This window comes from Meles meles, chromosome 5, assembly GCF_922984935.1.
Source record: "Meles meles chromosome 5, mMelMel3.1 paternal haplotype, whole genome shotgun sequence".
In the NCBI taxonomy this organism is placed as follows: Eukaryota; Metazoa; Chordata; class Mammalia; order Carnivora; family Mustelidae; genus Meles; species Meles meles.
Genome location: NC_060070.1, coordinates 106,434,281 through 106,449,284, shown reverse-complemented (window position 1 = coordinate 106,449,284; position 15,004 = coordinate 106,434,281). Strand labels below are relative to the sequence as shown.

Genomic DNA, 15,004 nt, shown 5'->3' with positions numbered 1-15,004 from the left:
AAAAGCTAGGACTTGATCTTTTGTTATTGATTATGTGGATTTAAGAACACTATGAGAAAATATTAATAATGCAGATTTAACTTAAAATGGTATCATCCTATAACCTGTCACAGTGTGAACAGAACACAAAATTGAGGGACCATTCTCCTATTATGTGAAAGCCATTGTCCAACTCAGAACAAAGTTGCTCACATAACTGAGAAATGAGTAAAGCTGACATATGTATTTAAGATTTTCCTTTCATTTTACTTGCCAACCAACATAAATGAAAATTTCAAATGGCATTCGTGTCAGATTTAGAATGTTCATCAATACAAGGCTGTCTTATTTGCTGAATAAGATAGCCATCACACAGGAGAAAGCATTCCATTGTCTTCTTGCTTCCATCATTTCTGTTGAAAAATTTGGCTTTGTCTCTTTTTGTTCACTTTGAAGATAATGTACCAATTTTTACTGGATGCCTTTAAATTTCGATTTTCAGCAGTTTCATTAGGATATTCCTAGGTGTATTTTCTTTGTATTTATGCTAATTAAAACTCATAGAGTGCCTTTAAAAAAAGATGATAGTCATGTTTTATCTGTTTTGTGATTTATTATGGTATCATTGTAATATCAGAATTATAAAAACTGATTTTACAAGAGATAGCAAGTCACAACGAAATTGTATGTTTATAAAACAAAATAAATTAGATATTTTATCTGTAAGTTGTGTGCTATAAATTTTATTTTAATATAAATTAAATATGCAATTTTATTATAAGTATAAATTAAATTTGTATATATTTATAAATTTGATTTTTATTTGTAAATTGTGTGTTTATATTTATAGTGAAACTATATATACATACACACCACACACATGCACATACTTTTTTGAAGAGGCATTTGTTAAACAGTTATCAGATCACACAGGCTGAGAACCTCTCAAAGACAGGAATTAGGTCTTGTTTTTCTTTTATCTCTGTTGCTCAGATAATAAATTCAGTGATTAATATACAGTTGGTGAAATTACTATTATTTTAAGCCTACATATAGAGAGAGCCAATAGTATTTAGATTTGAAACCCGAAATTGGTGCAGAAATCATAGTTCAAGACGAAGTGCTTAAATTAAATTGAAAAATTAGTAGGTATATTAAGGCAGAGAAATATATTTTCCAAAGCAGATTTGAAAAGGGCTGGCTTTGTATAATTATGTATTTATAGTAATGCACATCTACCCTGTATGCTGCCTTGCCCAATATTCATCAAGTATATGTATAAAGTGACTATATAGAATTCATAGGGAACTACAAAGAATGATTTCACACTACTCAGGCCTTCACATCAGACGCCACTTCAAATTATAACTTAAGCAAATTGTAGAGGACTTGGTGAAGATCTGGAAAATAGCCAAGACTGCATTTCTTAAGGATCTTGTAAGGATCTTTTATTTGGTTCAAAGAATAGAAAACTAAAGAATTTATAACTTCACAAATATGAAGAAATTCAAGAGAGAAGAGATGTTCTTCACAACCATGTTCCAGAAAACAATGAATCTTTCCTCCTTGGGTACTTTGTTTTTTTGTGAAAGATGCCAAATCATCTGGCTTCAGCTGGAAGGAAATAACATTAAAACTTTTAATTGCAGAAGGTGTTTTTGTCTTTCACTGGGACATCGGATATAGAAAATTCTACTCTGAGACCCTGATAATTTAATTAGCATCTAAAACAGTCTTGGACCATTAGCTGTTGCTGGGCAGGCCGGGTTCAGGCTTGGGGGCCAGCTGCTGCCATAATCCTGCTGGAGGTGAGCAATGACATCATTGAGGAGACGGTCACACGCAAGTTCAAAAATGTGGCCATTGGGCCCAAACCAGAAGCAGTAGAAGTAACACTTGCAGATTTCGTTGGAGTCCTCTATCATATTTCAAATCCCAATGGAGAAAAAACAAAAGTGATGGTCAGTGTTTCTTTGAAATTCTACAAGGAACTTCAGGCACATGATACTGATGAGTTAATAAAGAGGGTGTATAGGGTTTTCTTGGTAAATCCCAAACCAGGATACAATGTCTCTTTGCTATACAACCTTGAAAATCTGCTGGCATCCAAGGATTCCATTGTGCATCAGGCTGGCATGTTGACATTAAATTGTTTTGCCTCTGTCTTTGAGAAATACTTCCAATCCCAAGAAGAGAGCAAAAAAGGAGAGAACGGGGCAGTTATCTGTTAGAGGGATGGTGAGACTAAACATGCTAAACATACTAAACATGTATGTTTAATCTAAAAAGGATAGAGTCACAGTAGTCTTCAGCACAGTGTTTAAGGATAACGACAATGTAGTGATTGGAAGTGTTCATGCAAGAGTTCAAACAAGGACACAGAGCCAGCCCCACAGCCCCACAGGTCCCCCATAGCCACCGGGAACCTCCTCTGGATCTGAAAGACACAAATGCTGCAGTGGGTGACAACACTGGCTCTATGACCTTTGTTCCCTCGCCACACCGATGCCAGGGCTGGAGAAAACACCAACAGCCCCATCCACATGACCTGGGTCCACCACTACCACCTCAAGTGCTCTAAGGCCTAGATTCACAAATGATGCGGGCAAAACCAGCAAATTCCTCGAGGTGCTGAACTGTGCACACCCAGACACAGAAAAAAGAACCGAAAACAGTCACAGGGAAGACCATTTTCATACCACTAGAATTGGGAGCAGGAGGAGGAGGCGGCTGGCAACAGAAGGCTACTGGCTAATCATAGCTTTTCATATGGCAGAGCTTCAGGTTCTTAAGGGGTTCTCCATTTTGGTTCCATTTTGTACGTGTTTGAAAAATAATCTGGAGAAATGAGCTGTGCTGGCAAGGACATAATAGTTCTCAAGAATTAAAAAAAAAGAATTCCACTTGATCGACTTAATTCCTTTTATCTTCCCTCATTCCCCTTGCCTTCTTCCCCCTTTTCCAAGCTGTTGCACCTTGCAGTGTGTTACTGGTAATGAGTTGCAGGACAAAGCAATCTTAACTTGTTTTCTCCTAAGTATTTGAGTTCAAAACCCCTATATCTAAGAAATATACCTGGGGTCATTAATAAATAAAATCTTTCTGTGGTCAAAAAAAAGTCATAATTTTTAGTACAATTGTGTGAATAGGCAGAGACATAAAATAGTAATTTCTACAGGGGCACCTGGCTGGCTCAGTCAGAAGAACATGTGACTCCTAATCTCAAGGGGTGAGTTCGAACCCCTCCTTGGGCATAGAAATTGCTTTAAAAAAAAATTTCTTCAAAGGAAACAGCAGAAACAATGGAGCAAAAATGGGAAGAATATGTTTTGATTTCTTCGTTGAATATTCATATCGAAGTTGAATCTCATACAGATACTGACTGGCTTTGTAGGGAGCATTTCTATTTTACTGATTTATTTTAGAACATTATCAGCATGATTCATAATTTTACTTGTCCTAAGAAAACTATATAAACTTACATGAAATGTAAGAAAACAAAAATAGATTATGTTTAAGTATCCACATTTACTTTCCCTTTTATAGTAAGGATAATTATTTGGGGACCATTACACTATATACCTTATGAAACTGTGCATTGCCAGGAAAGATTTCTATATGTTTTACAGATTTTCTGTGTAAGACTTAAACAAAAAAGTAGAAGTGTAAGTGAGGAGGGAAGATGTAATAGCTAAATGGTAAAGCTATTCTTCATAAATGGAGATAATACTACTACTTGATAAAATCATCATTTGAAATATTTATCTTCCAGTGGTGACTGATTTGAGTCAATCCATATCTGCGCTGGGTGAGATACTCTCCTTTATGCTAATTTAGCAATTTGATACATATTTATTGAGAAAATACTCTATGGAATAAACTATACTAAACACCATAAGGCGTCTAAAAAAAAATGATTAACTATGACATAGTCCATGCTTTTCAGGAGCTTCAAATTTAAAAAATGAAAAAATTGTAAAAAAAAAAAAAATACAGTACATATTTGGTACTGTTCTAAGTACTGGTGATAAAAACAACAGTCTATTAGAATTCAGAAGACAAGGGGTTACCATAAACTTGAAAGAAGCAGGAAAATTTTCCTGAAGATTGTGTAATATAAAATAACCTTTAGATATCAGTAGCATTTCAACAGATAAAAATGAGGAAAACATAGGAAATTTAGGGATTTGAAAGCTCTGAAAATATGTACCTGAGTCCCACCTTGGTGCTTCTAGTGTGGGCCCACAAACACAAAAACAAAACAAAAGCAAAACTTGGCTTCCTTCCTGTTAGAAGCTAGAGCTTTGAGTCCAGAGTAACAACTGGGGGTCAATGAAGACATATTTTTAGAATTTTGTTGGAGAACAATAATATGGATGCTAGAAAAGATGTGTGCAGCCCCTGAGACACCTGTGGCAAATACAATTAATGCCCTAGTTACTGACCCAGTGATCCCCGAGATAGAGAACTAGACTGCCTGTCTTGTTCAGCTATGGGAAATTCCAGCTGTAGTGTTAACTGTTGTTCCACCAGAGGGGAGATGAAGTCTTGAGTTGAAAATAAGGAAGCCTAAATTTCACCTGAGAACACAGGAGCCTCCCGTAAACACTCTAATGGTTGTTAATGTGTGTGTTGGAGGGGTACAGGTGTGAAAATAAAGTTATATATCTTATACTATGGCTGGAAGATTGATTTCTTAGAATTCTCCCATTAAGGAATACAAAAAGAATAAGAAATATCACGTAAGACACAAAGATAAGATTAATGCAGCAATGCAGACAATAAAGTACAATGACATTTGCCAGAACTGGAGAACACAAGCTCCCACAGTTGAAAGAGCTCCCTGAGTATCCGGCATTCTGAATGAAAAGACACACACACACACACACACACGCACGCACACACAGAGGCAGAACATTATAAAATTTCAGAAAACCAAAGGTAAAATTTGTAAACGCATCCAGAAAGAAAAAAAAGTGAAATAAAATAAAACCAGGTAACATACAAGTAGCAGGAATTCTCAGCACCAATGTGTAGTAATGAAAACATTCAATCAAAGCCCTCAAAAATTCTGATCAAAAACCATTTTTCAGTCTAAACTTCTATACTCAGTTAATCAATCTAGTGTGGGATTAGATTTTTAAAATTTGCAATCAGTTAAATGTTCAACACAGTATCACAGGTGCAGTATCCTTTCTAAAACATTGAAACAAAATGTAATTATGAGAATAACCAAATTCAGAATATAGGATAGTCTACAAAACAATTGGTCTAGGCTACTCAAAAATGCAGAGTTATAGAATCCAATAAAAGCCTGGAGGACTTTGATAGGGATTGTATTTAATGTGTAGATTGCTTTGGATAATATAGACATTTTAATATTATTTGTTCTTTCAACCCATAAGCATGGAATGTCTTTCCATTTCTTTGTGTCATCTTCAGTTTCTTTCATCAGTGTTTTATACTTTTCAGAGTACAGGTCTTTTATCTCTTTGGTTATGTGTATTCATAGGTATCTTATTGTTTTTGGTGTAATTGTAAATGGGATTGATTCCTTAATTTCTCTTTCTGCTGCTTCATTATTGTTGTGCAGAAATGCAATAGATTTCTATACATTGGTCTTCTATCCGCGAATTAGCATTTTTCACAGTGCTAGGACAAAAAATCCTTAAGTTTTATGGAACCATAAAAGACCCCAAATAGCCAAAACAATGTTGAAAAAGAAAAGCAAGGCTGGCGGCATCACAATCAAGTTATATTACAAAGCTATAGTGATCAAAACAGTATGGCACTGGCACAAAAATAGACACAGACACATAGATCAAGACAATATAATAAACCAAGAAATAAACCACAAGCATATGGTCAATTAATCTTTGGCAAAGCAGGAAAGAATATCCAATGGGAAAAAGATAGTCTCTTCAACAAATGGTGTTGTGAAAACTGGGCAGCCACATGTAAAAGAATGGAACCGGACCACATTCTTACACCATACACAAACATAGATTCAAAATGGATGAAAGACCTAAATAGGAAAGTTAAAATCCTAGAGGATTTTAGAAATTTAGTTAAAATCCTCACAGAGAATACAGGCAGTAACCTCTTTGACATTGGCCATAGCAACAAAAACAATCTATTGGGACTACGTCAAAACAAAAAGCTTCTGCACAGTGAAGAAAACACTCAACAAAACTAAGAGGCAACCTATAGAATGGGAGGAGATATTTGCAAATTTTACATTCAATAAAGGGTTAGTATGTAAAATATATAAAGAACTTATAAAACTCAACACCTAAAAACCAAGTAATCCAGTTTAAAAATGGGCAAAAGACATGAATAGACATTTTTCCAAGGAAGACATCCAGACAGCTAACAGACATATAAAAAAATGCTCAACATCACTCAACATGAGAGAAATACAAATCAAAACCACAATGAGATATCACCTTATGCTTGTCAGTCTGGCTAAAATTAACAACACAGGAAAACAACAGGTGTTGGCGAGGATGTGGAGAAAGGGGAACCCTCCTACACAGTTGGTGGGAATAGAAACTGGTGCAGCCACCCTAGAAAACAGTATGGAGTTTCCTCAAAAAGTTAAAAATAGAACTACACTGTATAATCCATAAATCACACTACTAGGTATTTACCCAAAGGATACAAAAATACTAATTTATTTTTTTAATACTTTATTTATTTGACAGAGAAATCACAGCTAGGCAGAGAGGCAGGCAGAGAGAGAGGAGGAAGCAGGCTCCCCACGGAGCAGAGAGCCCGATGCAGGGCTTGATCCCAGGACCCTGAGATCATGACCTGAGCCGAAGGGAGAGGCTTTAACGCACTCAGCCACCCAGGCACCCCACAAAAACACTAATTTAAAGGGATACATAGACCTCGATGTTTATAGCAGCATTGTGTATAATAGCCACATTGTGGAAACAGCCAAGTACCCAATGACTGATGAATAGATAAAGAAGTGTGTGTGTGTGTGTGTGTGTGTGTGTGTGTGTGTGTGTGTGTGTGTGATGGAATATTACTTAGCCATAAAAAAGTGAAATCCTGCATGTGCAATGACATGGATGGAGCTAGAAAGTACTATGCTAAATGAAATAAGTCAGAGAAAGACAAATACCATATGATTTCACTCATGTCAATTTAAGAAACAAAACAAATAAGCAAAGGGAAAAAAAAGAGGGAGGCAAACCAAGAAACATTGTGTTAACTACAGAGAGAGCAAAGCGATAGCTACAGGAGCAGCGGGTGTGTGGGTAAAACAGGTGATGGGGATTAAAGGGGATTAAAGTAATGGACACTGGGTGTTGATGCACTATATTGTACACCTGAAACTAATATTACATTGTATGTTAACTATACTCTTTTGAGAGAGAGAGGGTACGAGTGGAGGGGAGAAGGGGAGGCGTAACAAGAGAGAGAGAATCCTGGGTGTGGAGCCCAACACAGGCGGATAATTACAAAGAAATAATTCAAAATATATAGGAAGCCAAGAAAATAATAAAATGATTGAGCAATTATTATCTTTAGGAGAAACAAAAAGTATATGAAAATAAAAAAGAATTGTATTAATCTATTTGAATCTTTAGTGAATAATATTTATTATTGAATGACAGTGTAGATATTGACTACTTAACAAAAGTAATGATGAAACTATATTAAAGTGTAGGGAAAAATGTAGAGAAGACTCTATTAAAAAAAACAACCCTTAGTAACCTGAATGGCTAGTCAACAGAAAATAATCAAAATTCATAAATCAGCAACATTAATCATATTACTTAATCCAAAAAATTAATACTAGAATAATAGATGAAAAGGCTTAAAGAGAACTGAGGTTTAGAGAGGGACAAAGAAAGAAAGTGCTGGGTTTTGTGCATAAATCCTTTAGTACTATTTTAAAAAATAATCTTTTTTTTTTCAAAGATTTTTTATTTATTTATTTGACAGAGATCACAAGTAAGCAGAGAGGCAGGCAGAGAGAGAGGAGGAAGCAGGCTCCCCGCGGAGCAGAGAGCCCCATGTGGGACTTGATCCCAGGATCCTGAGATCATGACCTGAGCTGAAGGCAGAGGCTTAACCCACTGAGCCACCCAGGTGCCCCTAAAAAATAATCTTATATGTTAAAATTAACTTTAGAGTATTTAATTTTTTAATTCAACAGGAACTGAATTAGAATAGTCAAAGATCAAATAGAGAAACGATCCCATAGTGCAGAGCAAAAATATAAGGAAGTGAAAACCATAAGTAGAATAAAAGAAATTAAAGTCAGACTCAGCAAACCTCATATATAAGTAATAGCATTATATAAGTGGTAAGCCAGATGGAGAAGTCATGAATAATATTTCAAAAACGTTCTTAGGTTGATGAAAAAATATTAGTTTTCAGATTAAATGAACTCAAGATCTTAGTTAAAACTGATATGGGGGGGGCACCTGGGTGGCTCAGTGGGTTAAGCCTCTGCCTTCGGCTCGGGTCATGATCTCAGGGTCCTGGGATCGAGCCCCACATCAGGCTCTCTGCTCAGCGGGGAGCCTGCTTCCTCCTCTCTCTCTGCCTGCCTCTCTGCTTACTCATGATCTCTCTCTGTCAAATAAATAAATCTTTAAAAAATAAAAAAAAACTGATATGGAAACTTTCATGTCTACATATTTTTTGTTTAAATTTTTGAACATAATAGAGAGATTTATAAGCCTCCAGACTGAAATGAAGTTATGAATTGGTGGGATGGGATGGAAGTGCATCCCAAGGAAAGAGACACATGAACAAAGGCCCAGAGGCAGAAAAATCAAAGGCTTTTTTCAGAGGTAGGGAGTAGTTGAGGTGGATGGCTAGGGTTTAGAGTACAGTCAGTGACTACAAAGGGAAATAAAGGTAAATTTCTCACACAGTGATTGATAACTGGATTGTACACTGCCAGTTTGCTTTCATAGTCTGCAATGACAAATCTGCATTAGTTTTGGTAGCATTGATTTAGTTAGGTAATCAAACTCACCACCAACATCATCTTATTTATGAGATTTAAAAACTGTAGAATGGACAACAAAATAAAGGCTCTCTGTGGGGTTTCTGTCTTTTTTCTCTTCCCTTCCTTCCTGCCTCCTATGCTCCCTCAGTCCTTCTCTCCGTCCCTTCCTTCCCTCACCTCTCATCTTTCCTTCCTTCCTTCCCTCTTGTTCTTTCTTCTTTCCCTTTTTCTTTTTTTCTCCTTTGTTTGTTTTGCAATGATGACTATATCTTTTTTACTGAAAGTTGATAGCAATTTAAGGATTCTAAATTTTATAGTTTCAGTCATAATTGTGATTATTATCGGGGGAAGAAAAGAAAAAACCCAGTGGGGCTGTAACCAGTATGTTAACACCACCATGATATTAGCACACTATCTAACCATAATATTTTCAAAAGAAAATTTATTTTTAACTTCCTATATAGTCTTCTTTAATATTGATTAAAATTCCAGATAAATTATAGGGTAGGTATTGCTATTTTGATGACATGCTGAGTTTAATTATTAAGCATTAATATCTGGCCCATGAAATATTAGTCAAGGTTATGAAGAAATTATTAGTCTAGTAAAATCTGATGCAGAGTAACTAACCAAACATAAAAACTAAATTAAGGTCACATCATTTAAAATCTCATTAAGCCAAACCAGATCTAAGTTAATCAAGTTGATTGCTAATAGGTCTTTCTACCATTTTCTGCCTCAGGGGTATGATGATGGCTACGGGGGTGAATATGATGACCAGACCTATGAGACTTATGATAACAGCTATGCCACCCAAACGCAAAGGTAAGGCATTTGCTGTCTAAAGCATCCTCCTCAGGATTATTTCTAATCCTGCTATTTTGTCTCTTGTATCTGAGTTCCTGTTCTGTTATGTGAGAGTTTCTAGCAGTGGTTTTTTCCATTGTCTTCCTGAATTATTAAGTTGTTTACTAGACTGAGAGATAAAAGATAATAATCTTAAAATTGTTAATAATAGCAGTGCATTATTTTAAAACTAGATGATTATCATAACTAATAAACTAAGCAAGCTTGTATTTAACAAAATACTGTTACTTTTGGAGATTATTTTAGTAAATTCATAATTAACACAACAGTGAAACACAAGGCATTTGTTCAATGAAGGTTTTTCTCCCAAAATGTAATTTTTATTTATAAAACAAAAGATACATGAATGTTATTTGTACTCCTTCTGAAAAGGAAATTTTATGGGGCGCCTGGGTGGTTCAGTGGATTAAGCCGCTGCCTTCGGCTCAGGTCATGATCTCAGGGTCCTGGGATCGAGCCCCGCATCGGGCTCTCTGCTCCGCAGGGAGCCTGCTTCCTCCTCTCTCTCTCTGCCTTCCTCTCTGCCTACTTGTGATCTCTCTCTCTGTCAAATAAATAAATAAAATCTTTTAAAAAAAAAAGGAAATTTTATAAAACAGCCTATGAAATGAATAATTCCTTTCTGTTTTTGATGGATCTCTAAATGATTATTGACTATATCTTTTCAGATTGATCACATTTTGAGATATCAATTTTTTTTACTTTTTTAAAGTCACATTTTTTGAGGTAGTATTTACATATAGTAAATTTTGCCCATTTAAGGAGTTTGTATCAGTTTGACAAATGCAAACAATCATGTGCCCACCATCAAAATTAAGTTTTAGGGCAGTTTAGTCAACCCAAAATGTTTCCTTAAGGCCCTATATAGATAACTTTTATCCCTCCCAGGGCTTGGAAACAGCAATCAGTTTTTTGCCATTACAATTTTGACTTTTCTAGCATGTCATATAAGTAGAAATGATATGATATGTAGCCTTTTGAGTGTGGCTTCTTTACATATCATGATATATTTGATATTTATTTATTCATATCATTATGTGTATCAATGTTTTCTTCCTTTTTATTACTATGCAGTGTTTCATTGTAAGGATGTGCCATAGTTACTACATTCACCAGTTGAAGGACAAATACGTTGTTTCTTTTTTTTTTTTTTTTTTGGCAATTATGAATAAAATTGTCATTAAACAAATGCATTCTTAGAAAAATCTATACCCCAAATATTTTTTTTCTGAAAAAAGTTACAATCTTCATGGGAAAGTAGGAAGAGTTGCTATGATAGTTAAGTGACTCTCCCCTATATGTGATTGACAGAAACCAATAGAACTAATTGTCACAAAATCATTACAAGCATTGACCATTTATTGACCAACTTTAATGGGACCCAAAGAGATCTGGATGCTTCATTAAGTAATATCTTGGGGGGGGGTGACAAAGAAACAACTTTAAGGTCATTATGAAGTGGAGGAAAAAAACTACATGTAACGCATAAGTATGCATGTTGCGTGACAAGAAGGACAGCCTAGTGAAAGAAGTGAAGGGAAATTCTACTTAGAGAGAATACTGTAGACAAGTAGGAAAAAGACGAGTGTGAACTGATACTTTTAAAACTAAGCATAACATATCATTAGGAAAATGACCATCTTCCTCTTTGAGTAATTGCTTTATTTGTAGTATGTTAAATAGAAAAGCCATCATGAGCTAAGAATTTATACTGTAGGTGATATCTTAATAATCCCAGTTACATATCAAAACACATAATTATTTAGGATGGCGGAAAGTTTTGCATCATGTCACAAACTGAATATTGTATGTGAATTGGCTACATATTTAAAGCATCTGCTAATATTTTCAAACAAATTGTAAGTTCATCTTTGTATATTAGTGCATAAAAATGGTGATAATAAAGTACTATATCTTGTTTCAGAAACTATTTGGTAGAAAAAACAATTACCACACACTAAAAACCCAACTAGGAGAGAGTAAAACAATTTCTTGTTTTAGCTTTATAGAGCTACATTCAGCTGATAGAGAATTTGGAATAATTTTCTGAAAGTGAGTGACTTTCAGCATCTTTTTTCTGGTAACACTTAAATGGGCTTAGCTAACCCTAAGAGAGAAGGAAGAAGAAAAAATGGGAGATTAAGATAATTTATTTTTGAATATTTTAAAGGTGAATATTACAATAATTGAAGATAATTATGCATAAAAAGTAACAGAATACTTTCAGAAAAAATTGGTCTTGTTTTCATAATTTATATGTAAAAAGATACTTTCTGTGCACTTCTGCTACCTTCTCTTTTTCCTTTCCTATCTATTCCATTTTCTATGGCTAAATTCATCCCATCCTCCTAGGCCCAGCTCAAAGCCAACTCTTCCAAAAAGTTTTTCCTTAATCCTTTATTTGGGAGTAACCTGGTTTTGCTCTGAATTTCAATAGCACCATATCTTTATTTCTCTATAGCTCTTTCTCTCTCTGTCCTACATGGGATCAATTGTGTACACGTTACATATCACTCTTACTACCTTCCTAGGATTCTTGTCTGAGACCCTCATGTCCCTCACAGTATCCAGTGTTGAGCCTTTTATAGGGTATGTACTGAATAATGATTATTGAATACATGAATGTCAGACTTAATGTATACCTACACTATGAAGCTGTAAAATAAGAGCCTCTTCCCTCAAGGAGAATACAATATGCAGAATTCTATGTATTATATTCATTGACAAAATATTTATGTGTTTCTCAGATATCTTAGTGCTAAACCAGAATAGATAAAGAAATCAGGTCATGAAATTAATTAAAATGATACTAATATTCTCAAAAAGTGATACTAATGTTCTCTTTTGCAATAGTTATAAAATATCTATTTTGGTCAAAACATGGCCTTAATACTCATAGAGTTTCTGGCACACTAGAGATTCTCAGTAAAGATTTGTTGAATAAATGAACAAAAGATAAATGAATGCACTAACGAATGAATGAAATTAACAATAGTATTTCAGAAAACTATGAGGAAGGATTTTTAAATATAGTACCAATTTGTAATAGAAATAGATAAACACTGAGAAAATTCATGACATGTGTATTAAATTCCTATATTTTGATTATTTCTCTTGACCCAACTATGCCAGGAGAAGGTAATATTAACAATTTAGTTAAATAAGGACTTATTAAATGATTATATGTGTCAGAGAGCATACTCACCATACAGTGACAATACTTACTTAAAAAATTTTAAAGTATATTTTAGTATTTGCCCCTACCAATTTGTTTGAGGAATCATTTGCAAGCTGCATATATATTTAAATAAATATAAGTGAAACAACTGTAGAGTGACCAAGTATTAGAAGTTAGAAGTGAGAAAAAGTTCATTTTTTACAAGAATCAGTCTAGAACTGTTTTTTTTCTTTAATCAATTGGTGCCTCTTTAATTGGGTTTTTTAAAGTATGATTTGGATTTATGGAGAAAGTTTCTAAAGTGGAATCAAGAGAAATGTATGAGCATAAAACATCTCCATCATTTGCAAACAATATTAATATTATTTTGGCACTGTCATGGTCAACATCAAAAGAAATTCCAATTTATTTATTTTTTTTAAAGATTTTATTTATTTATTTGACAGACACAGATCACAAGTAGGCAGAGAGGCAGGCAGAGAGAGAGAGGGAAGCAGGCTCCCTGCTGAGCAGAGAGCCCGATGCGGGACTCGATCCCAGGACCCCGAGATCATGACCTGAGCCGAAGGCAGCGGCTTAACCCACTGAGCCACCCAGGCGCCCCAAGAAATTCCAATTTAGAAGCTGAAGGTAAAACAGTAAATTATGTGTGACTTAGCTGAACTGATAGAAAAAAAATAAAAATCTTCAGATAAAATGGTCTTTAAATGACTAGTTAGTCAGCATAGGTGAGGACAGAATTTTGGAAATTATAAAGTAGAATCTGGCAGACACCTAAATGGAATAATTATATAATCTTCAATAAAGAGTCTAAGGGAAGTTCACAAGGTAACAACCCTAAAAAGGTTCACCTGGAGTTCAGAAGCTATAACAACTTTAATTAATCCCCAGTTGTCTTGTAAGGTGTCGTTAGTTCTGGAAATTTTCAGATGGATCAGAAGAGGAACTTCTCTAAAGATTCCTTAGGAGGCAGCTCCATGTAATGACATTATTAAGGACTGGTAAAGATGATGATGATATAAGGAGTCTCAGATCATCTTTTTTCTCTTGCTCTGTGTCAATGAGGATAAAAAGTGAAAAAAAATGGATTGATGAGCTTATTATGCAAGCTTCAAATTGTAGGACTAGCATTGCAATTTCCAGGGGAACTCAATTATTTGAAGTCTTTGGCTTAAGACAAGTTACATCCAGTGATTAACAACTTTAATTGGACTAAATATTAAATTCTGCCCATGTTCTGATACCCAATTTTTTATGTACTCCTCAAAGTCATTAACATTTTCAGAGATCAATCTTCTGAAAGTATGTAAATTCACATATGTTTTACATATGTATTTGTTGATTTTTTAATTACTGAGGGTTAATTTTGATAGCTAAACTACTTGTCTAAGTAGTCAGTTCATATTTTAAAATATGCAAAAAATAGCTTTTGTAATATTTCAATAAGAAAACATATTTTACATATTTACATATGTCACATCATTTTACCAATGAATTGATTTTTCCCAGTGCCCAAATTTTCAGCAAGAATCTATACCAAACCAAAGTCATAGATGTAAGAAAAAAAAAGTTACTGACATTTACCTAGACTGAAACAGTGATACTGCAAATGAAAACCAAAAGAGGGATTTTGATCATTGATTCTAATGACAATTTAATTTGGATGTGAAATGTTAAGAAACTATAATTTTTCAGTGTAAAATTTTAACTGCCGATTGGTATAATAGGCAAAATATCATAATGGAAGATTTTGCTTTCCTTAAATCATGAATCAGGTGAGGAATTCACTAGGAAAAGAATCTCCTGTAAATCACAAAGGAATGAGCTAGGAGAGCGAATGTACTTCTCTTTCTGATATGTAAGTTTGCAACGTTTTTCTAGAATGAAGATCACATTTTGAATATCTTTAACAGTCAAGGTCTACACAGTAGGAAAAAAAATGACACTCTTAAATTAGGATAATTTGAGGAGAATTTAATACAGGAACTATCTTCAGTGGCAGA

At 34.5% G+C, this 15,004-nt stretch overlaps 1 protein-coding gene and 1 pseudogene across 1 annotated transcript in view; both read left to right on the top strand.

The window, feature by feature from the left end:
- LOC123941545 overlaps positions 1-2,734 on the top strand; it is a 99,038-nt pseudogene extending 96,304 nt beyond the window's left edge.
- KHDRBS2 (KH RNA binding domain containing, signal transduction associated 2) overlaps positions 1-15,004 on the top strand; it is a 635,142-nt gene that overhangs the window by 534,688 nt on the left and 85,450 nt on the right. Inside the window, exon 7 of the mRNA XM_046004099.1 lies at positions 9,699-9,781. Coding sequence (XP_045860055.1) covers positions 9,699-9,781 — 83 coding nt within the window. The remainder of the gene's footprint in view (positions 1-9,698; positions 9,782-15,004) is intronic.